At 40.8% G+C, this 25,889-nt stretch overlaps 1 protein-coding gene across 2 annotated transcripts in view; it reads left to right on the top strand.

The window, feature by feature from the left end:
- kcnh1a (potassium voltage-gated channel, subfamily H (eag-related), member 1a) overlaps nucleotides 1-25,889 on the top strand; it is a gene marked incomplete at both ends in the record, with an annotated part of 65,873 nt that overhangs the window by 33,078 nt on the left and 6,906 nt on the right. For both annotated transcript variants that reach the window (XM_083696224.1, XM_083696223.1), the window contains 2 exons: nucleotides 474-726; nucleotides 12,099-12,295. In XM_083696224.1, coding sequence (XP_083552350.1) covers nucleotides 474-726; nucleotides 12,099-12,295 — 450 coding nt within the window. The remainder of the gene's footprint in view (nucleotides 1-473; nucleotides 727-12,098; nucleotides 12,296-25,889) is intronic.

Raw genomic sequence — 25,889 nt, 5'->3', positions numbered from 1 at the left:
GAACAGTTAAACTAAGCTACAGTCAACGAGTGAAGAGTGGAAAGAATAAATGAGCGTGTTATGCATGATCCTTTATAGACAGGGCACTAGCCGGGGCTACGTGCCTGCAAGCGTCCTCAACCTGTACAGGTGTAATTAAATAGGGTTTTCAATGAGTAGGTACACAGAGTGCATAACCCATAGTGAGGGGCCAAATCAAGTCAACTGAAAGAGAACTATGTGGTTCTCAGTCTGTGACTTTCATCTGTGAAGGCACTGTACTGGAAAGTTTTTTACAGTTACACATTGTTAGATTTGAAATTAAGACTCTTTAAATTCAATATTGTCAATACTTCTCCTCTATCTGACTTTCTTTTAAAAAATAAATCTCTCTCTCTCTCTCTCTCTCTCTCTCTCTCTCTCTCTCTCTCTCTCTCTCTCTCTCTCTCTCTCTCTCTCTCTCTCTCTCTCTCTCTCTCTCTCTCTCTCTTCAGGTTTTACAGATATGTCCTAAGGACATGAGGGCAGATATCTGCGTCCATCTGAACAGGAAGGTTTTTAAAGAGCACCCAGCTTTCCGTTTGGCCAGCGACGGATGCCTCCGTGCCCTCGCTATGGAGTTCCAGACTATCCACTGTGCCCCTGGTGACCTTATCTACCATGCGGGTGAAAGTGTGGACAGCCTCTGTTTTGTAGTGTCAGGATCCTTGGAGGTCATCCAAGACGAGGAGGTGGTGGCCATTTTAGGTGAGTTGCTGTCTATAACATGTTTGGTGGCTCGTGGACCAATTTGAGACATTTCTCATGTCACATTTGTCCAGCCCAATCTCTCAACTTTTACCAAAACAAGTGGTGGGCAAGCCATGTGGCTGAAAAACAATGCAAGGATTGCACCTTTAACAAAACAAACAACACATTTCTGATTAAAAAAAATCAGACCAAGGAAAATAAGTTTAATCTAGAGTGTGTGACATGTAGCCAAGTAAACCAGAGTGTTATACCAAGGAGTCTAAGTTCAAGCAATGACCACCCATTTGTCTTAATTTATGGGGAATGGGAATAGGCAATTCACACTTTTGATATGGTAGCCACCACCTCATAGTTAACTTGTAAAGTGCCCTATTAAGCCATGGTTCTATTGAACTCAGTTCATACAAAGTTCCTATATGTTCACCACGAACGTAGAGCTTCTGTTTTGAGTTTGTATCTATACCACAACAATACATCAAACGGCAATGTATTCTCTTTGATGTAAAGAAACTCATACCAAATCAACAGATAAGATGTTGTTGCAGCACTGTCTTACATTAAAAGACATCACAGCCAGACATCACAGGAAAAGGCATCCAGAATATAATGTGCAGCCAATTTGCCTCAGACGTGATCACAGGAGAAGAAAAGAGAACAAGAGAATCAGAATGGAATCACCTTGATGTTATGTTTTAAGTTTTGTTTGCAATTATGTACACCAAGTATGCACCAAGTTTACTCCCCCACTCATTTTTTAGGTACCACTGTGTGTTTCTTGTCTAGAAATGTTTAGAAAATCTTTTACCACCTAAACTGCAAGGTAAAAAATAGGGCGAAATATTTTCTAATTTCTAACCCTAAACCTAAACCTAACTCTAACCCTAATCGGTAGATTAATCAATTTATAGGAAAACATGTGTGTGTGTGATTTTTTATAAAAAAAATCAGATAATTTAATAATTTAGATAAAACATATCAGACTTGTATTTTGTATGCAAAGATCTCATGGTAGATAGGTTATAAACAAATGGTCAGAGGGGTTACAGAATCATTTGGTTCCTCTGACTAGATCAGTGTGGGTGGAATCCTGACTCGAGATCCATGCGCGGAACTTGACATTAGCGTAAATCTTGCATTGATGTCAATGGACATTTGTGCCATGATTCGACGTGCATGGCTGTCGCGTTAGGAACTCACCCTGTGAGATGAGGCTGCTTAATCACAATCAAAACCAGTGGCAAGTTATAACTTCTGAAAACAAATCTGTGTGACAATATCTCCAAATGCTATCTGTGGGCAAAGGAATGATAATATTCATGTTGAGGAAAGATGGTTGCTCTTACTTATGGACCCTCTCTCCCTTGGCTTAGTGGGGTCTCAACAGCATAAACATACTGAATCGACTGTTGCAGTGTATGTTTCCAGCCCTGTACACATTACCTGAACATAATCAATTCAGAGATTTATGGATTGTCTGGTCGACATGGCAACATTATTGGGGTTGTTTTCTCTTGCGTCTCTGACCTGCTATTGGTACTTCTTCAAATGGTTAATGGTTAATGTTCCCCTAGGTGGTGAACTCGCTTACCCTGTAAATCAAGTTCTCATTAAGGTATTGGTCCTGTATCACCACCCAAGCCTCAGAAGCATAGGCATCACAGTGATTATTCCAAACAAGGATTTAGATGTGAAGTATATAGGCCCGACCACTCACAGGCCCCATCCATAGGGGTGTGTATCTCGCTCTTAAGCCAATTCAATATTCACCTTGAAACACTGGCAGCAATTCAATACAAGAATGATATTGGGAATGAAGTTATCATTTGGAACAATTTGATTCAATTCAGTGTGATTCATGGTTTATTTAAAGGCAAATCAATTAAACATTTATTTGCAGTCTGGATCATTTTAATAACTACTGTAAACAATTTTTGTCTTGTCGGGTGAAAATGAATAATGTTGTATTGTACTCTAGAACAGCGTCATAATGTTGTCATACAGAATTTGACAAAACTGTTTAATGTCAGTTCACCTTCCCTGTGTCCCCCTGCACCTTCTTCAGTGCAGGGACGAAATGTCTTTTGCATCCTGGATTGGATAGGGGCCATTCTAGCGTTATGTGACCTCAACTATTCACTATTACCCATGTATCACAGTGACCTTTCTGTTGCCCTTCTCATCTGTATTATCGTGCAAGGTCTTCTAAACAGCTCTTTCGAGATGGCACTTTGGCTTCTTGACTCTAAGCTCGTCAGCACCCATACAAGGCTAGATGTTCTCCTACTGTACATCATCTAGGTACATGGGGATATTCTACCGTGTGAACTATGTGTTTACAGTGAATCCATCACCGCTTTCCTGCACATGTCTCAGGATTGACCAGAGGGTGTCAAGAAACCACCTCATGGTCCTGTGCAAGTTAAAAGAGCACGTCTGCGACCCACCATGGATGATTATCGAGATCTGCCTGGTCATTCTACTTACTACGCAATCAGTACCCAGCCACCACCTGCTACGAGCATTTCTGTTCAATCACAGACTTGCATCATGCATTTCATGCTGCCTGTATGCAGGCTGGTAATTACTGTACACCATCCCATCTCCATGTTATACATTAGCAGTACTCAGCGTTTTGTGCTTCATACTGTCTTTGCTACCTCTATCAAACTAAGCGTTTGAGGGTGAGGTAAACAGAGCACGTCCATTTTCAATTCGAGAGTGTGAGAATCATAAGGATTGAAAAATAATCACAAGCAGTGTATGCACCGTGCCTTAGAAGCCCAGGCAGCTGTGAGAAACACCTAGAAAAGCTACTCAGCGACTATATCTACATAGTGAATTAAAACATCCACTTCTTAGAGGACACCAGCTGCGCACTAGAGGAAGTCAAAGAACTTTTTATCATTGCTAAATTGCATTTCCTTAATCCCTTGAGGAGATTTATAGAGGACTTCCTGAACAATCTAAACTGCAGGGATCATGCCCGCAGCTGACAGAAGCCTACCATCTGAGCCTTAGGAGGCTCTAGTTCTATTGTTTTTGCAGCCCCATTCACATGTATAGAGCAGCCTTGGACACACAGGAACCAACACCTTTAGTCTACAATCTAACCAGCCTAATAATAGGTGAAAGGGGAGCAAGGCATTGGCAGGCAAGTGTCCAGGCACCTTCAGCAGTATAATCATTTGCACCGGTGCTCTGAACCAAGGTTGTCAAGGTTGTTAAAACAAATAGAGGAGCTGCATCGCAACTCAACAGGCACTTCTACACAGCAGGACCAGCGCATGTCGGACGACACTCTGCATCCAACATAACAATGCAATAGTTAGCAAGTGTACAGTAAACATGTCTTCCCCCATACATGATATAGCCCCCCTATATAAAAGAGTGAGGGAGAAAATCTAAATGAAGCAAGACGTTTATCATAAACTTTTAACATGACACACTGTCGTCTCTGTTAAACATTGCTGTGTCCCCATTGCACACAGGGAGGCTTTTCTCTTCATACGATCACCTTCTGTGACCAAAGAGAAATAATCTGGGTGCCAACAGCTACTATCATACTACTCCGTATTGACTTAAGAAACCTTAACTTAACAAATTTCACCAAAACGGTAACAAAATATTGCAAGCCAATATTTCAATCAGTCTTGCTTCTTGCAACTTGTGTCAAAATATTGTTCCCAATCCATTAGATAAGACAAAAAATTGCACAGCAAATTATTTGGTTACATGTGACCGTCAACCAAAGTTACACAACGCTGGTTCCGTATTGATATAGCCGGTTTGGTGAGAAAATAGCTGCATAACAGACTTCACAAACAAATGTTATTCCAAATTCGTTAGGCTATTGCCTACAGCTGCATTTATAGCCAGACTGAAGTTACCGGAAACCTGTCGTGCTTATTGGATCATTATCAGTTTTGCTTCATACAGCTCGCTTTGATTCCTCAGAATATTATAACAGAATTGTTAGGCTAAGTGCCTACTGTATTAGGCTACACTCGTAGCTCTCCATTTATTCCACGCTATTATGACATATTGATGACGTCATCTCGAAACTCCTAAACAATCTCTACGGCAAGACCTATATTCACCGCAGTTTCATACAAATTGGGCCAATCAGTGAATTTCGTAAATGTCCCATCTGTATGGCAGACCTATCATACACCCAAGATTCATTAAAAAATATCCCAGGAGGAGAAAAGATTTTGGCATACGAACGAACAGAGACCGAAACATAATCCCCCTCTCCGATTTCCTTGGTGGGTAACAATTAACCAGATATAAAAGCCGGAAGGTTCACTTGCGTCTTGTCCCATCCACATTCTGTGAGTTAAAAGAATGTAGGACTTCCAATACAGGAATGGTAGAGCTGTGAACATTGTATTTAATTATAATATGTGGTACTCTTTAACTCCTAACCACTTTAGAGGAAAGGTACATAGGGCTGGCGAGGTGACCAATGCAAGCAACCCAACCAGTGAAACACCAAATTCTACTGAATCTGGTACCTATGACTAACTAATTACAGTACTTCAAAGCATCCCAATGTCAAAACATGTTAAACACCGTCCTGAAGAACTAAGTAGGACTATAAAGTCCTTTGCACTGAGGCAGCTCCTGCAAGTACAGGTGCCCAGTATAGTAAACGCAGAAACCACGGTTACATTGTTGAAGCTGGAAAAAACCAACCACTCACCGTCAGACTCGAATAAAGAACCGCAAAAATCTTTGAACACTGACCTGATACCTCACACCTACATGAGCTATTGAGCATGCATACTAAAGAGTTCTTACAACTATTCGCTATGTAACTTCTCACTGCTGTAGCCTACCGATGCATACTTGGCTCTTTTAAACCTTGTCCCTGAGACATGTGATGATGTTTGCTTACGTGTGAATCAGCTGTCCGTCACATGTCATTCGACTTGAAAAGTGTCCTGTCTGAACTTACATAAACTTAATTTACCACTTAGGCTTAATGTAACTTGCTTGCTGTAGCCAAAGAGGTAAGACATCTATGGCTCACCTTGTATGACATGTAGGCCCACATAAGAGGTGCATAACACAAGATTATTGGGAGACAAGTTTACTGTTCAACACCTTTTTCAGTATCTCAGAACTGTGCTATGAATACTGTGCCTTTAAGGCTGGTTAATTAAGGTAACAAGCAAACTGATTTAAATGTGTCTCCGCTATGTTGTCTCGTGTGTCCTGTTGATGGATTATGTGTGATGAGTGAGGCCTATTGTTTGATTGAGATATAGAATGGTGTTTGGATGACTTTATGTTAGAAAGTTGTAAGAGGTGATCCAATTTAGTGTTGGTGCTGGTGTTACCAGTGCATTAGTGTGTACAAAGCCTTAGTTTGTGCAAAGGGTTTACAGGGGGGACATTGAGAGATCCCTGCTCTATACCGTATAGTGCTCCAGTCAGGTCTGGTTGGTGGTCCTAAAAAGCAGATGAAATAAAACATGGCAGGGAAGTGTGCTTTGTCTGCCAGTCAGATTTTCTTTGGAGAGAGGCGAGTAGAGGAGGAGTTGCCTTTGATGTGTTTCTCAGGCTGCAAGTAAATAGCTCAGCTTAGGTAAACATCACCATTGTGACATCATCATCATAACTGTATTTATGGTGCTATTTCCACAGGTAGGACACTGCTGTATGCATAGGTGCCGAGTACGGGGGAAGGGGAATTAGGTTTTATGCCCTACTAATAATTTTAGGATTTCAATATTGCTCCCTCGATATTGCTCCCTTAATAATGCACTCTGCATACATCAGCCTCATCTCTGTTTGTCTCTTCCTGCATCAGGGCCAGTTTACACTGGTAGTGTGATGGCTAGGCTGATGAGCTGGTGAGGTTATAATATTACTGCTGTTAGAAGGGCCATCATTACCATTGTTGATTAAGATTAAAGCAGGGCAAAAATAATAAGAAATAATATAAGTAAATAAATAATTAAGAGAGTAAAGACTGAGTGTATGACACATGATTACAAATTATGTTTACAAACATGTTTATAAAGGCATTGGCTTGCAGTAAAAATAGCTATTAATGAACATAAATACGTATATATAGGGTACATATAACAACCTATTCCTACTTTACTTCATATGTACGCACACACACCCTTATGCACACCCACACACACATGTACTCATATACACATACAGATATCTTTGCCCACGCACACACACATACAAACAAACACATACCAATTCACATCAATAATCAGCTATATTGGTTATGGCTAGTTATGGCTTTGTTTTGCCTACCGCTGATAAAGCCAAATTACCGTGGCCAATTTTATTCAATTGGTCGTCTAAAGTTTTTTTCCACAAACAGTTAAAAAATCTCAAAAATGGTGTCCGAGAAATTGTGTGAAATTTGCATGACCAAAGCATATGATATAATGATGCAGGGGATTGATGGCACCTTATACAGGTGGGGTCAAGTGGAGATTTAATTTGAGCCTTTCTGGTTCTTGAAAGATATAAACGGTGAAGTACCTTAAAGAGAACAAGATCTAGGCAGGATTGCCAAGTATTGTTAGAGTTCAGTCCCGATATCCCTTTCCCAACTGGATCTTAATTTGTTAAGTGAGAAACAATCAATATTATGAATAATGTGATAAATTCTATAAATGCTTCCCCTTACAGAAAGGTGTCCAACCATTGACCTATAGGGCCTTGAGGATAAATATATGGGAACTGTGGGAACATTTTAGAAATAAAACTGCAGATTTGTAAGAATCAGAAAAAATGGGTAGGTGGGATGTTGTATGAATTACATCATTTGTCATAATACACTTTATACCACAGCTTTGAATACATACTGTGACTATGCACACGTAGTCACAGTAATAGCCTCCTCAATGTTTTGAACTAATGCACCCAATATTGAAGGGGGGCTCAGCAAAGTTTACAAGGGCACAGGGGAATGTGATCACATCTAGCTGGCACTCATATATTATATATGAATATATAGTAATCATATAGTTGTCAGCCAAACGATGCAATCTGCGGCGTACATAGTGTGGCTTGTGCTTGGCAGTGATAGACACAATATTGTGGTCATTACAGTATGTCAGGCTGTCTAATGATAACAGTAGCTAGCTGACTGGCTACGAGCTGAATTACATAAAAGTGTTGACAGGCACTCTCCATGATGTGAATAGTCTTTAATGAGGTCCTGCCAACCTTTTTATAAAGTATGCAATGATGGGTATTACAACTATCACCTGTGATAAAGCGAAGGGTTCTATGGCATCCAAAGGTTTGATGGCTGATGCATTTTGGTAGATGATATCACCATAATCAAGCACTGGCATGCAGGTTGATTGCGCAATCTGCTTTCTGTTGTTCAGAGAAAGGCAAGATCTATTCCTATAAAAGAAGCCCACCTTAAATCTTCCCCAATGAAGTGCATTGTATTGCAATATTTGTATGTAATGCTATCAATCAATACATTTTGATTGATTAATGGATTGATGGATCATATTGTCCTTTAATATTGACACACTCTTTAGGTAAGGAAATTTACTGATGCTCATTACGAAATGTTCATTCTCATTTTCCGTAACCTGCTTATCACTACCACAACACTTAATAATTTCACAATTATTATAAAAGTAAACACATTTAATGTAAAGTTTTTAAGTGTATGCATGAACTAAGAGCCATGTATTTTAATTATTCTGCAAAATCTGGCAAGATTAAAGACTATAACATGAATTATCACAAATGTCATTGTATGGATTTTACGGTATGTTTCCGTAATGAGATACTGTAAATCTGTAAAAAGACATCAATTACGTACAGTAATGTAGAAGTAATGCTTTTCCATCACTATACAGTGTGTATTGCTCTATGGTTTAGCGGTGTTCTTGCGGCAACGAAAATGTATAAAAAACACATAATGTATACTCATTAGACTCTTACAAATTAACATTACAATAATGTAAAACTTTGGTCTTTGTGCTCCAAATGGAAATCTGTTTATTACTATGAGGTTAAAGTAGAGATTCTCAGCTTTAATTCAATGTTTTCTTTTCAGATTGGTTTTACCATTTAGAAATTACAACCCTTTTTACACATAGTTCCCTCTATTTCAGGGCACCAAAAGTATTAGAAAATTGGCTTGACAGGTGTTTCTGGTTAGTCAGGTGTGTTCCGTCACATCATTTGTGCAGGCATAAGAGAGCTGTCGATGTCTTGTATTGATTCTAGGCTTTGCATTTGCCTTTGATGTGTCAACATGAGGACCAGAGAGACGTCCATGAAAGTCAAGGAAGCGATTATGAGGAAACATAGCCAAACCCAGCTCAGCAATCGCAAACGGGGTAGGCCAAGGAATACTATGACAGTGAAATGTAGAATGCTCACCATAATTAAGATACAAACCAAAACAACTGTCCCACAGATTAGGAACACTCTCCAGGAGGTGTGAATGTGTCAGAGACAACCATCCGCAGAATATGTCATCAGCCGATCGATAGAGGCTTCACTGCAGGTGCAAACCACTAGTTATCCTCAAAAAGGATGGTCAGGTTACAGTTTCCTAAAAAGCCTGCGGAGGTCTGGAAAATGGTCTTGTGAACAGATAAGATGAATATTATCATGTACCAGAGTGATTGCAAGAGGAAAGTTTGGAGAAAAAAGGATCTGCCCAAGATTTACAGCATACCACCTCATCTGTGAAACAACAAGAACTGGCTAACTTGTCTTAATTGATGATGTTATTGCTGAGGGCAGAAGCAGAATGTATTCAGAAGTGTACAGAAACATCTTGTCTGCTCGAGTACAAGCAAATGCCTCCAAATTCATTGGATGGCGCTTCATCATACAGTAAGACAATGACGCAAACATACTGCCATAGCAACTAGGGAGTTTTTCAGGGCCAAAAAGCGGAAAGTTCTTGACTGGACAAGTCAAACTTCAGATTTAAATCCAATTAAACATGCCTTTCCTGATGATAAGATTTTAGGCAAAAAAAACTCAAAATAAACAACAACTGCTGCAGTACAGGCATGGCAGAGCATCACCAGAAAATATACCCAGCATCTGGTGGGGTCAGTTGGTCACAGACTTCAGGCAGTTACTGCATGGAAAGGATTGCCAACCACATATTAAACATGAGTACTTTTTTTGGACATTCTATGACTTTTTAATACTTTTGGAGCCCAGAAATAGGAGGAGTAGGTTTAAAAAATGTTGTGCTTTCTGAATGGTGAACCCAATCTGAAAAAAATATGTTGAATTAAAGCTGAGAATCTGTATTTTTACCCCATAGTAATTGTTTCATTTCAAATCAAAACTGTTGGAGTATAGAGCCAGAAGAAGACAAAATGCGTCCTATTTCCAATACTTCTAAACATGTCTTTAACAAGTCACTCAACAAGTTGAATTGAGTCCATCTGGGTGCAAGGATAATATTTAATGTGATTTCGGAATGAATATCTTCTGGTTTTATAGTCTCTGGTTTGCATAGGAATTACACACTGTGTGGATTAGGAAGTCACTACCAACTCAGCAAATTTCATATTCTCTTGATCCTGACAAACTCCCCAGTCCCTGCCGATGACAAACATATCCATAACATGATGCAGCTACCGCTATTCTTCACATGAGGGATGGTGCGGTAACTGCATTGCATGTGCTGGATTTGCACTAAACTTAATGCTTTGTAGTAAAACCAAACAAACACATTTCCAGCCATTTTCTTTGCTGCATCACTTGAATTCATTGTTGCAAACACAATTATGGATGTGAGATTATTTTCCATTATGGTTGTTTATAGACCAGTTTTGTGACTGAGTGACTGAGATGATGTTGTTCAGTTTGTAATGACAACCTGATTCACACAGTGTGTAATTGATTCCTAGGCAAATCAGAGACCCTATAAAAACAAATATATTAATTCCAAAATCACATGAACTATTAACCTTGCATTAAGATGGACTCAATTAAACTTATTGAGTGACTTGTTGACGACATCTTTGCATTTGAGCACATTTTAAGAGTGTCATAGCAAAGGGTCTGAATACTTATGTAAATGAGGTATTTCTGTATTTCAATTTTAATACATTTGCTGAAATTTCTAAAAACGTGTTTTCACTTCGTCATTATGGGGTATTGTGTGTGGATTGATGGCAAAACAAATTATTTAATCAATTTTAAATTGAGTCTATAACAAAACAAAATGTGGAACAAGTGAAGGGGTTTGAATACTTTCTGAATCCACTGTATAAAGAGCACTGTATATCAGCTGAATTGCTGGTGAGCTAAGCTTTTAGCATGTCAAGCTTCCTTTCAACTGCATTTTTATCATATTGCGCAGAAAAGGGAAGGTCCGACTGTGCATGCAAACAGTCTGGCTGCCACAGTTCGCTGCAGCCGATGTATTATGATTATTATTATTGGTAACTATTGTAGCTAGTAGTAGTACAAATACAAAGTGGTGCCTACTGCTGCTTGTTATGAGTACTAAATAAACAAACAAGTGGTTGTTATTGTGTTTCCCATTTCCTGTTCCATACCACTCATTGTGTTAGACTTGTTTCTTCTTTAAGAGAAACACTGGAAATGTTCAGTATTGTTTCAATATGTAAATCTGTGCTAATATAGTCGACCTATTTGAGAGTCTGTCAGCCTGAATAAATGGAAGAGCTTTTCAAAAGGGCAGAGGATTCATTTCACAGTCACCAAAGTATACTGTACTAAACAGGCACTGACAGTAAAAGGAATAAAATCTTAAAAATAAATTATAATAAATAAGAATAGATGATGCTTGTTTTTGCCATTGCAGCAATTGATTGATGATCAAAGGTCTACATACTGTAGAAGTTTGGTTTTAAACAGTTGGTTTTTTTCCACAGATTGGACAATGCATCTCTGAGGCTGTTCTATGGCAATGCATTACTGCTACCTTATACATTTTTAGTCTAGTAGGTTTGAGGATTCTTGGCTAACATGACATGTTGACATGATTGTTCATGTGTGGCTCAGTTGGCAGAGTATGATGCTAGGGAATGTAGAAATTGGGGGATCAATTCCCCCTGGGCCATATATACAAAACATGTATGCACTCTCTGTACTGTTGGACTCTTTTGATAAAAGTGTAAAATGGCATATATTATACAGTATATAAATGTTTTGATGATTGAATCTTGAATCTTGGGTCAAAAAGTGTATGTACTGTGTGTGAAATTGATACAAGGCTATGGTTAATGAGGTCATGTTACGGCATGGCAAAATTCCTGATATGAAAGGCTGTTTGGATTGAATAGGCTTGTGTTGTGATACACACACCAGTGTTAAGTAAAATAAAGTACAGTAAAAAGCCATCTTTGATGCTCTTTCTGCAGGTAAGGGAGATGTGTTCGGGGATGTGTTCTGGAAGGAGGTGACCCTTGCCCAAGCTTGTGCAAACGTGCGCGCACTGACCTACTGCGACCTCCATGTCATAAAGCGTGACGCCCTGCAAAAGGTGCTGGAATTCTACACGGCATTCTCCAACCATTTCTCCAGAAATCTCCTTCTCACGTATAACCTGCGGAAGAGGGTGAGTGTAACTTGTTTGACCTCCCACACCTGCTGAATATCTTTCTTCCGGCCTACTTTTTGATTTCTGTTGCTGTTTCTGTGTCAGCCTCATTTCCCCTGTCTCTCTTTTGTTCTCTCACTCTTCCTCTTGCCCTCCTTTCCCACTCTCCCCTCTAAAGGGCCTTCTTCCAAGCTAAACAATGTCATCTCCCCTTAACAATCTGAGAAAATTCAATGGCAGATCACAGCATTTGGTACTTCGTAGTCTTTCATTTCCTTTTAAGGGGTTCAATTCAGTTGGTTCTAAATAATGTATTTCTGTAGCTGTGCCATCTCCATAGCTGCGTGTGAGGTTACAGCAAATCTTTTGGACTTCTTTTAATGTTTCCCACTGATTGACTCTGCTTGCTGCAATTATATTCACACTGAGAGATGCCAAGTAGTGAAATACAGTACAATTAACAACATAAAGAATAGGCAATTTGCTTCTGTAAAACCCTCTGGTCATGGATCACACAACACAGAGCCTCTGTGGACCTCCAGAAGAAACAGTCATAAAGGAATTACTCACTAGATATTATAACCCCAACAATATTCCAAGGGCAGTGAATCACACAGGAGTACCCCAGGGATCAGATGGAAATTGAAAATACTATTACTTATGATTAGGGCTCAGACCAACCTGACTCTGAAAAGTCTTTTTTTTTTTTTTTTTTTTAATTTACAGTAGAGAAACTGTACAGAGGGGTAGTGAGGATGAAGAGGTTTTTAGGAGGGACAGTCAAGAAGTGATGTTTTATCAATCTATGGCGGAAGATAAGTAGTGACTCTGCAGTCCTGACAGCAGTGGGAAGATCGTTCTAACAGGACAGTGAAAAGCCGTGACCGAGTAGCACGACTGAGAGCGGAGTGATCGGGCAGTGGTTTGGGGTCTGACCTTCGCATGCAAATAGGGAGGGGCTGTTCCCTTTGCTGCCTGGTAGGCGAGCACCAGGGTCTTGAATCTGATGCGAGCTGCTACCGGGAGCCAGTGAAGGGTGCGAAGGAGGGGGATGACATGGGAGAATTTGGGGAGATTGAACACCAGACGGGCGGCAGCATTCTGGATGAGCTGCAGAGGTGTGATGGCGGAGGTGGGGAGCCCGGCCAAGAGTGTGTTGCAGTAGTCAAGGCGAGAGATCACAAGTGTCTGTACGAAGAGTTGTGCTGCTTCTCTGGTGAGGAATGGACGTATCCTTCTAATGTTGTAGAGGAAGAATCTATAGGAGCGTGCTGTCGCTGTGATGTTCACCGCACAGTATAAATGGTTGTCAAGGATCACCCCAAGGTTCTTGGCTGTCTGGGAGGTCACAGTAGAGTTCTCTACTGTAATGGAGAAGTCTTGGAGAGGGCAGGCTTTCCCCGGGAGGAAGAGCAGTTCAGTCTTGTTAAGGTTGAGCTTGAGGTGGTGGGCTGACATCCAAGCAGAAATGTCTGCATGACACGCAGAGACACGTGTTGCCACCTGTGAATCAGAGGGAGAAAGAGAGAAAGAGTTGAGTGTCATCTGCATAGCAGTGGTAGGAGAAACCATGTGAGGAAAATCCCGAACCAAGAGATTTGGTACAGTAAGGGCGCTAGGACAGAGCCCTGGGGGACGCCAGTGGTGAGGGCTCATGGAGAGGAGAGCGACCCTCTCCATGTCACCTGGTAAGAGCGATCGGCCAGGGAGGATGCAAACCAGGAGAGTGCAGAGCCAGAGATGCCCAGTTCTGAGAGGGTGGAGAGAAGGATTAGGTGGTTTACTGTGTTGAATGCAGCAGACAGGTCCAGAAGAATGAGAACAGAGGAGAGGGAGGAAGCTCGAGCAGAGTGGAGGGCCTCCGTGACAGCAAGGAGGGCAGTCTCAGTAGAGTGCCCAGCCTTAAATCCGGATTGGTGAGGGTCAAGGAGGTTGTTCTGAAGGACATAGTGAGACAGTTGATTAGAGGCAGCACGTTCAAGGGTATTAGTTAAGAAGGAGAAAAGGGATACCTGTCTGTAGTTATGGACAGCAGACGGGTCAAGAGTTGGTTTCTTGAGATGAGGCTTGACTCTGGCTGTCTTAAAGGCAGCTGGGACAGATCCTGTGGATAGAGAGGAATTGATTATGATGGTAAGGAACGGAAAAAGGTCTTTGGAGATGGATTGGAGAAAGGGGGAGGGGATAGGATCGAGAGGGCAGATGGTTGCCCGCTTGGATGTGGTCAGTTTTAGAATATCATCAGGGGAGAGGGGGGAAAGGCTGATAAACCAGAGACCGAGTGTAGCGCAGTGGGTTTGGGAGGAGAGGTAGCAGTGTTGGCGAGAGGTTTACCTTCTTTTCAAAGTAGGTGACAAAGTCATCCGCAGACAGGGAGGAAGGGGAGGAGAAGGGTTGAGGATTGAGGAAAATGTGGAGAACAGTTTCCTTGGGTCAGAGGCAGAGGGTTGAATTTTTGGTAGTAAGAAGCTTTTGCAGCTGATGCAGATGAGGTGTAGCTGAGGAAGAGAGAGAGATAAGGTTTTAGGTCATCAGGGAGGCCACTCTTTCTCCATTTCCTCTCAGCTGCCCGGAGCCCTATTCTACAAGCTTGCAGGGTTTCAGACAGCCAAGGAGCGCATGGAGAGGATTGTGCTGGCCTAGTGGTCAGTGGACAGAGAGAGTCGAAGGATGAGGAAAGAGTGGACAGGAGGGTGGAGGAGGCTGCATCAGTGCATCAAAGGGAGAAGGATTCAGGAGAGGGTAGGCAGGATAAGACAGAGGAAGAGAGAGCGGTGAGGGAGGTTGCGACGAAAGGATACAGTGTGGGTAGAGACTGACTGGGAGGGGGTGGATTTGAGGGGAAGGGAGAAGAATACAAAATGATGATCAGAAACTGGAAGAGGGGTAACAGTAAGGTTGGAGGTATGGGAGGATCTGGTGAAGACAAGGTTGAGCTGATTGCCTGCCTTATGAGTTGGAGGAGAGTGGGACAGGGTAAGGCCGAAAAAGGAAGGTCAAGTACTCCAGACGAGTGAATCTTCTCTGACTGGATGTTGAAGTCACCCAGTAGTGTGAGCGGTGTGCCGTCCTCAGGGAAGAAGCTGAGAAGGACATCCATCTCATCTAAGAAGTTGCCAAGCTGACCTGGGAGGCAATAGATAACGACAATGTGAAGTTTGACAGGGGAGGTGACAGAAACAACATGGAATTCGAAGGTGGATATGGACAGGTGTGACAGGAGAAGGACATTATGTGACACTTAGGTGAGATGAGGAGTCCTGTGCCTACCCCTCGACCAGAGAGTCTAGGGGAATGAAAAAAGGAGTTGGCATCAGAGGGGGCTGCCGGAGTAGCTGTGTTTTCCGGTGTAATCCATGTCTCTGTGAGGGCAAAGAAGTGGAGGGACATGAAGCAGGCGTAAGATGAGATAGCCTCTGCTTTCTAGACCGCTGACTGGCAGTTCCAAAGTCCTCCCACAACAGTGAGATCGTGGTCAGTTGAGCATGGTGGGTAGATTAGATTGGAATGGTTGCAAGGGGTGATGTAGCGTTGATGTGTCGTCCTGAGGGATGAAATAACAGGAATGGGGAGAAAGCACATTGTAATATTTGCTGTTATAGAGATAGAGGGTTTGTGGGCAATACAAGATGTAGGTAGCGCTCAATACACCCAGAGTAGTGAAAAAATAAACTAATAGAATAAAAATACTTAGTAGTTTGGCATTCCTCTCAGGCCTTCCTCGATGGACTCCACAGATTGACTCCTTTGTCATTGTGTCAGGAGGCTGTCGCAGAGGCTGTTGCTTTTTGACCGTCAGGCTAGAAATGCAGATTCTGTAATTGCTGATGACTTTGTAGGGTTACAGCCCATCCCATCTAACGATCAGTTAATGAGCAGACAGGTTTCACCACTCAATCCAAATGTATTTAGTCCTAGTCCAAGATGAGTAATGTTAAATGCCTTGCAGAATAGTTTCAGGCCCTCAAACTGGAAATTGACAGCAATTGGCTTCAAACAGATAGCTTTCAAGAGAAACTAGGTCCCAGAGCTTCAGGCAGGATAGCCACAGCAAAACACAGCAAAACTACCAACAACACACTGACTTTAAACAAGATTAAATTATTTACTTAGTCTAGAGAACAGGCTTCACCACTCAATCCAAATGTCCTAGACTTAGATATGCCATAACAGCACTGTACGAGGCTGCACCCAGGTGGCAGTGGCAGCAGAGGTGTTTGTGTGTGTGTAACTGCTGTTGTCAATATAAGAGAAAGAGAGAGAGAGGGAGCTAGGAGAACATGTGTGTGTTTGTGCGTGTCTGTCAGATTAGGCTCTTGTGCAGACTAGGAGCTATTTTGTGTGATGGGAGATCAGATTTTATTGTGAACTGAACTCTGGCACTGAACAACGTAAAACGCTATCAATGAGCTCTTGGAGGGATGCCCGTAGCATGAGTGGATCGATACTGCTGCCTTGCATATCCAGTGACTGAATTCAGGGAGCTGGTGGTGTAGAAAGAGAGAATGAAATAGGATGGTTTGTTACAACCATTTGGATAAAGTGACTTTTCAGACACAACCTCAATATCACCTTGTGCTGGGTCTTATGCATTCTCATTCAAGCCCCAATCTAGGATTATTTTTTCACTCCACATTCCCAGATTTAAGATGTACACACTTAATCTCGTACTGTCACACAAATGGCCTAAAGGATTTCCTTAGCCAAGACTGGGAGTGAGCCTGTGAAAACTTACTCAGGCAGCTCACAGACCCTTATATGTTGGTTTAACATATCATATATATATCAGGTGGTCAGCTCTGTGCTGTCAGTGTAAATCCATCCATGGTGTATGCGTGTGTGTTTGTGTGTGTACAGGCTTTGTTGGTGTAATAAATGACCTCCACATGTGAATAAACAGAGATAAAGGAGTGTACACAGATAAGGGATGCTCAGAGGCTTTCTAAGGCCTCAGGTGCAAGAGATAATCAATCTGCCTCCGGGCTCCAAAGTGATATGTCTCTATAATAGGACACACAATTAGAGGAGGCAGCAAGCAGCCCTAAAAGATGCTCCTCTGGGATTTCCATTAGAATGAAGGAGTGTGAAAGGTAGGGCTAACACGCTGTGTGATTCAAGTTGAGCCTCTGTGACCAATGTGTGACACATGTGTACCAAACACAACAACACATGCAGAAGACCTTATCGTCATGCTGTTTGAGATGGCAAACACCATTTCAGAGAGTGGCGTAGGCTGTTTTTTCAGAGATTGGCTGAGCTTTGAACTTTCAAGGTCTCGAGCTTGCCTCATGCTTTGATGATAGCATGTTTAACCAGGATGTATTGGTTTACACCTGAGGCTTCCACAAAGCTAGGATAGCACTCTTTCTCTACTATAAGTGGGGCATCAGGGGAATACTTGCCGCTACTGGTGTAACTGATATGGTATTGAATTGTGTTTCCTGTCCAGTTTAGTAACTGGGAGAACAGCAGCTTATTATGTATCTCATTGTAACATATATGTGAGCAAACACGTCAAAACAAATTACTTGTTTAATTTGAATTAACTACTCTATAATGGGAATACATGTGTCACTCAAAATGATCCAAGCAAAGCAGTAAACTGGATAATGGAAGCTGAACAAATGTGCAGCAGTGTAGCAGTGCAGCAACCTAATGCTTGGGGAATTGAACTGTAGTTCAGTTCAGGTGGCACACATTGCTGCAGTACACTCGACACACCAGCTTTGGTAAATACAAAACACATGGATAACATAATAAAAACGCCAGCTTTAAAAAGCAAAACATGCTCACCAGACAATAGTAATTAGTCAGTCAAATGCATCTAGTGGAGAATGTCGGTTGTTTCTATATGAAAACGTAATCTGATCTATGCCTCAGCACTCTAATTTTCAATCAGCCTCTGTCTCTTTTCTCACTCTTTCTTTCATTCTTTGAATGCTGGGATCATCTGCAGAGCACCATTGATTATATAGAGTGCTCTGAGAGACACACACACACACACACACACACACACACACACACACACACACACACACACACACACACACACAAACAACAACGTCTTGTTGTGCTAAACAAATGGTCTTGGGTCTACAGTAGTATGAACAGTATTGTGCTATTGGCCACTCTTCACACACTAGGATTGGCAGGGTCCCATTCTGTTTGCATGTGCAATAAAACCTGCACTTAAATCACTGCCCTGACAAGCTGAACCAACCCCCCAAGCCCAGACCTGACCCCCCTCTGCCCATTCCTGCTGTGTCAGCGCCAACTCTGCTGAACTGCCATTCTGTTCACTGCCCATCCCTGCAGCAAACATCCTACTATACCAAGGGCCTCAACAAATCAATCAGTAACCAATTATTGCCTGTGGCAATGTGACAAACTACAAACACAATTGACTGGAAATAAAGCAAAAACAAACAGTTTGATTTTCACCAATGAGTGCATCCTTTTCCAATTTTGGAAATCTACTGTATACTGTACCTCACTCCATCTAGGACACGCTTCTGTGTAAATCAAAAACATGTCTGAAAGTGCAGTTCAGAAAGCAATTTTATTTATGATATGGGATAACACGCCAGAGATAATGCCAATCAAGAGGCAGGAAAGGGAAACACAAATGCATCGGGAGAAAATAGGAACATGAGAAAGGAGTGAAGGTGAGGAGACTAGAGTAGAAGCTGACTCAAGTTGAAGTGACAGTTTCCCTCTCCTACATCTGCAGTGTGTTTAATGGTGAAGGGCAGATTTATAGTCCTTTACTAAACTCCATTGATTTATTGAGACAGGCCTCCTCCCTCCGAACAGCATCAATCTCACCTAGGACTATACAAATGTATCAGAAAAATGTCTACTTATACCAGACCGTTTCCTGTGCATACCATCGACAGAATGGTGTATTCTGGGTAATGAGAGGTTGAAGACAGGAACTAATGAGAAAGGGTATTACTGGGGTATGAGAAAGGGTATTACTGGGGTATTAGAAAGGGTATTACTGGGGTATGAGAAAGGGTATTACTGGGGTATTAGAAAGGGTATTACTGGGGTATGAGAAAGGGTATTACTGGGGTATTAGAAAGGGTATTACTGGGGTATGAGAAAGGGTATCACTTTGGTAGAGGCTGATGTTTACCTTTGCTAGAATAGTATAAAGTGAGAGTTCAATGAAGATACAAATACAGACAGTGCCTTGAAAAAGTTTTGCACAATTTTCACAATTTGTTGCCTCAGAGCCTTAAGTTGCAAGACATTATTTTATTTTTTTCCCTCACTCATCTGCACAACCTACTGGACACTTTCAAACTGAAAACACCTCATTGCCTATGTATTCAATGGCACTATCACACTGTATACATACGAATGCATGACAGATCTGTACTGTATTTGAAAAACAAATTTGTTTATAAGTTATTTTCCAAGCTCATGACCATGCAACACTGTAACAGATGGGTCATTAATTACAATTGAAAAGGATGATCATAAATCATCTTTCATGGCCGTGTTTGACTGAGCATCCATTGTGTAACCGGTGAGGTGGGATGATGGGGATGATGAACATATGGTGCTTACTTCGAGATGAGGAAGTCCAACGAGCCTCTGGCATGGGCCTCTTGTCATACACCTCTTGTGCGTCATTGACAGGATGAACAATGAGTAGCGACCCCTCAGAGCAATCTGGCTAATTGTGACTGGCTCATAGTATTGTGGAGAAACAAATATTACCAGATTAAGGAAGATAAACATGTCTGTCCATTTTCCACATCACTGTGTGATTTTAACAATGGTTTGTGTTTTGTAGACTCAGCAATAAGACATTGTTAGCTCATTGGCACCTATTTCCGACAGGGTTGGTAGGAGCAATCTCTCCCAAGGCTGCCGTCATTGGTAATTCCAAATATGCCCGTGCCTCAATTGAAGGCATACATTTGGAATAAGCTAGCCAAGGATTGGCCAACTTTATATCGGGGTGATTTCAGTTGATAAAACATTTTGCTGCGTTTTGTATTGAATGACATGAGCTCTGTCTCAATGTTCAACTGTCTTCTAGGTATTTTTGCCCCTGTTTGGTTGGCATGGTGGGTTGCGCTGGGCTTCACAAGACTCATGCTGCAGCACACCATACACAACACCCTATCAGCTCCTATTGTAACTGATGTCCCTCAAAACAGCACTTAGTTTGCTGTGTGTCGTTCATCCTGAATGAAGGGACTCATGTCCCTCTGTCTTACCTATAATTTACCCAAGGCACCAGTACTTACTTTGTTGAACATGACTTTGAACTTATGATGTTTCTGGCAAAAGCTGCTGTCACACATTATGCAGGTTTGCAACTCTCAAAAAAGCCGGTTGACGCTATTTTGGTTCATGCTTGTTATGGATGTGAAAGTCTTTTCTAAAAATGTGTTATTGGGGTTTTGTAATTTGTTTGAAAACAATGAGAACACACTTAACAGTTATGCAGTGAAAAATGTAGAGTTCACAGAGCTGTGAAAGTTATGTTAGCTATTTTGAGAGCATGGAACTATGTAACCAAACATTTACCAAATAGGTTGAGAAAAACCATAAGTTATAAATGAAGTACTTGGATATTGAATAAGAGTGTGAGTCATGCAATTTACTGTACTCTATTTCTGCCCCACACGCATTTCACCTCATTGATTACAGAAGTGCTGAGTTTCTGTTTAAATATAATACATCTTCACTGTGGATGTTGCAGATCAATTAATTTATAATGGTTTATTGAACCATCAGATTTGCTGCATACATTATGTTGAATTATATCTCCCCTTCAACATTGTTTGAAGGCCATGTGGCCAATTTCAATCAATGATTCTGTAGCCTTACCTATCAATCACAACCTTTTTTGGAGGTCACAATAAGTTTAAAAATGTTCGTGGCTCAGTGTAAAATGTGTACAGTGCCCATTCCCTCACCTTTTGAAATACAGCTCCATCCAGCAAGCTTTTTTGTGACAGAATTGGCTTTGAATATCTTTTTGTTTTTCAAATACAATATCATAGGGTACCCTAGCTACTTATATGACTGTTTAAGTCACTTTTAAGTCACTTTTCTCCCCCAAGTCATCTGCGCCCACATGATGATAGCCATGCAAAATCTCAAATGAAGGCTGTTTGGACGTCTCAAATTAAATGTGTGGGCGTCAATTGTGTGGGCAGCATTGCTTTGGCAAATTGTCATGGGAGAACACAAGTACCCTGAAGTAGAAAGTAGAAACATATAATTAAACCTGGGTCTTGGTCACTGTCAATGTGCTAAACCTCAGAGAAAGACTTCACTGCTTTCTTAATACCCCTGTACACCCTCTAAACAAAGAAACCAAAGGTTATTTTGTCATCCCAAGAGAAGCAATACCAAACATTGCATTTACCTCTTCAGTTGCAAGCTAAATATTTATGTCTGGACGGATGTGCCCAAGTTCAAATGCTAATAAATTTGGAAATTCTGATGAGTACAGTATATCATTTCAAAGGAATGAATCACACAGTTAACATGACACAAACTCAACATACTAAAACATACTAAAATATGATATTATATTATATCATATTTAGAAGCTCCCCTATTCCTCAAATGTTGTTCAATAGAGTTGGAAACATTTCAGATGCATTTTTCAACAAAACATTTTGTCAATAAAAGACCCAAATACAGTGGCAATATTTGTAAAGGTTACTAAGAGATACACATTTCAAGAAGTGTTCATAATTATTTTGAAAATAACAGTAAAAACTGTCTATGATGCACACACATGTAATGCCTTATAAGTGCAATGGACCTATCCTTCTGTACTCATATTTCATGACTACTAAACAAATTGCTCATAATCTAGTCTTTCGTTCTATAAGACCTTTTTGAGACTCTAATGCATACAGTACTGTATTTACGTAAGTGGCTGCAGGTAGTAATCTTGGATAGTCAAAGACAGACTTCATCAGAGAATAACCTTCACCCTTATGTAATGTAATAAAATCAGTTGAAAATGTCTGACAATTTTCCTTTTAAACAGTCAGAATTTAATGGATTAAAATGTCTTATAGCAAGCCATTCAGGCTGACTGATGAAGCACACATTAACAATCAATGAGAGTATTTTGCATTCAACATAATACCAGTTTATACAGATAAGAGTAGGAACTGAGACGAGACAGTCGTTTTCAATCTTCTAACTTGAGTTAGTTTATTGTTTTAATTAAACATTAAAGACAACGACAATTGCTGGGCTACTGTTTGCAGCAACTTGACGTCAGTTTCAAATGTGCATGTAGAAATGACAGTACAAGGCCACCATAACATGCTTATCTGCACGTTGCTGTATTGTGAAATCAAAAACTCTAAAAGCACCTTTGTCAAAAAATAACCCACGATGTTCGGATTGAAAGTCTTGGTTATACACCCTCCACCCCCAACCCAGCAAATCAAGATTTTTTATAGCCCTTTGCTGGTTGCTATTGCCTGATGTGTGCATGCACGCAGGGAACTACTATCATGTACAGGCGCACATATAAGTGACTGGCCTGGTTACAGAATGTATTCTAACTGCAAGTCTGCCTGGCATTTCCACAATACCAATCTCTATTACAAAACCATTTTTATGCCATTTTTATTTGACCACAGGTCAAATAATGTGTTGCTAATGTGTTAATACTGAAGTACTGGTTTAATAGGATTTGCCCCTCTAAATGGGACTGTACAAATCACATAGGCAATCATTTCCAGACCAACCTTCTAAAATAAAAAAATTGCAGAAATGTAATAAAATGGACGTTTGTGGAGGCCTTTAGGGTGAAAAAGCAGACGTGGTAAACAGACAAGCAGAATGAGGAGATATGAGTTTGACAACACAATCCAGGCTAGGCAAGCTGTTGAGAACCTCAATGAAAGTCAGGAAGCAATTACAATCAGGAGCAGTCTGGGGAGGGAAACTGAATCAAAATGGCCCCCGATTCTGAGGAGAGGAGGATAATTTCTGACCATCAATCTTGGTCCAATCACTAGGAAAAGGAATGAACCTGAGTAATGAAAAGTACATCCCACGAGATTAGGGTGATGGATGTAATTTGAAGGTACTGTACAATCCTGTCCCCTATCTATTCCACCTTTGTTTGTTCCTGAGTCAGATCTTAGCTCTGATGGATGACTGATTTTGGACTAACTTTATTTGGACAGACCCTCAAGGCCAATTTATACTCTATGTTAAGTTTCAGGAACACATTTTGGACTGCACACTTCTGCGTATTTTGGTGTCTCAAGCACGCAGATCACCATTTTGCGTAGCTAAGGAAAGGTTTACTATCAACTGCAACTCTATTAGGGTTAATTTTTATGGTTAGGTTCAGGGTTTGGGTTAGGTTTAGGGTAATCTCATACATAGACACTTCCGCCTAATACGCTCAGAAGGTCTGGTGGACCAACCCATCAAACTTGGCCCTCATTTACCCAATACAAACTCCTGAAACATAGACATCAATCATCTCCCACAGCACTTCACCCCAGTGCCTGCACCTCACACGTTTCTGATTCTGTGCCACACCTCACAATCATGTGATTTGCTAAAATCAAATAATGACAAATACTTTACTCCAGGTTTGAGTCAGAGTTGCCATGTCCCCTTGGTATAAACGACTTTGGGCTTGTTTTTTTGGAAAATTGGAGTTGTGTTTTTTTGTGCTTGTTGTGAGATTTTCATTGCTTATTTGTTTCTTGTTCTTCAGCTGCCCACTGATGTTTGACTGTGTATGTGTAGACAAGAATCCGACTGTGATTCATAGAGTTTGAATTATCCCAATGAAAAAGATACCACTTTTCAACTCCAGTGCTATTTTTACAAATAGTAGTAGGTCTACTTTCATATGACCCTTATATATATGTACAGTATCAGTGAATACATTTATAATGACAATTAAAGAAAATAAATTAATTGGGGAAAATGATCTGTTCCCACAATATGGATGAAGTGAATAATGATATGCTTTTCCCTGTGAAAACGACCATGTTGGGGTTAAAAAACGCATTGTGCTTGTTTTGGGTTTCCGGCTTTTACTCTTTGTGAGGAATATGGCCTCCTAATTCGGGTGGGTGAAACATTGACCAACAGGCATTAGGAATCACATTTTTGGGGAGGATCATCTCAACAGTCTTCATTGCTAGTGTTACATTATACAGTTCGTTTGGCTCTATACTCCAAAGGTTTGGATTTGAAATCAAACAATTACTATGAGGTTAATGTAGAGATTGTCATCTTAATGCAACATATAACATAATGGGACAGATTAATATAATCTGTCCCACATATTTTGTTCCTTTGCATGCAATAACTTCCTGAAGTCTTTGAACCATTGACTGCACCAGACACTGGGTATCTTCTCTGGAGATGCTTTGCCAGGCCTGAACTGCAGCCATCTTCAGTTGTGTGTTTGAGGTCTATTTGCCTAAAATCTTGTAATCCCAAAATGAAATGCATGTTTAATTGGATTTAAATCTGAAGATTGGCCAGTTAGTAACTTTCCACTTTTTGGCCCTGAAAAAACTCCCTAGTTGCTATGACAGTATGTTTTGGGTCAGTCTTACTTTATAATGAAGCGCCATCCAATGAATTTGGAGGCATTTGCTTGTACTCGAGCAGACAAATTGTTTCTGTACACTTCAGAATACATTCTGCTGCTGCCATCAGCAGTTTCATAATCAATTAAGACAAGTTAGCCAGTTCTAGTGGCAGCTATACATGCCCAAACCATAACACAGATGAGTTGGTATGCTGTTAATCTTGGGCAGATCCTTTTTTCTCCAAACTTTCCTCTTGCAATCACTCTGGTACATGATAATATTCGTCTTATCTGTCCACAAGACCTTTTTCCAGACCTCTTCATGATTTGCAAGTACTTTTTAGAAAACTGTAACCTGACCATTGTTTTTGAGGATAACTAGTGGTTTGCACCTTGCAGTGAAACCTCTGTAGTTTTGGCTGGTGAAGTCTTCTGTGCATGGTGATCTCATGACACATTCACACCTACCTCCTGGAGAGTGTTCCTGATCTGTGGCACAGTTGTTTTGGGGGTTTTCTTAATTGTGATGAGCATTCTTCGGTCATCCACTATCAAAGTCTTCCTTGGCCCACCAGCCTGTTTGCGATTGCTGAGTTCACCAGTGCTTTTTTTCTTTTCTTTTTAATTATGTTCCAAATGGTTGATTTTAGCAAGCCTAAGGTTTTGCCTGTGTTTCGGATAATAATGGCTTCCTTGACTTTCATTGACACCTCTTTGGACCTCATGTTGACAGACATCAATAGCCGACTCCAAAGGCAAACGTAAAGCCTAGAATCAATCTTAGACATTGACAGCTTTCTTATGTCTGCACAAATGATGTGACGGAACACACCTTTCTTGACCAGAAAACCCTGTCAAGCCAATTGACCCATTACTTTTGTTGCCCTGAAATAGGGAGACTATGTATAAAAAGTGTTGTCATTAATAAACGGTGGAACCAATATGTACACAAATACCATCAAATACAAGCTGATTATCTCTACTTTAACCTCATAGTAACTGTTTGATTTCAAATCCAAACTTTCCAACCTTTTTTTAAAATGTAAA

This window comes from Argentina silus (assembly GCF_951799395.1).
Source record: "Argentina silus genome assembly, chromosome: X".
In the NCBI taxonomy this organism is placed as follows: domain Eukaryota; kingdom Metazoa; phylum Chordata; class Actinopteri; order Argentiniformes; family Argentinidae; genus Argentina; species Argentina silus.
The sequence above is the reverse complement of the archived record's forward strand: the minus strand, read 5'-3'. Positions and strand labels throughout refer to the sequence as shown.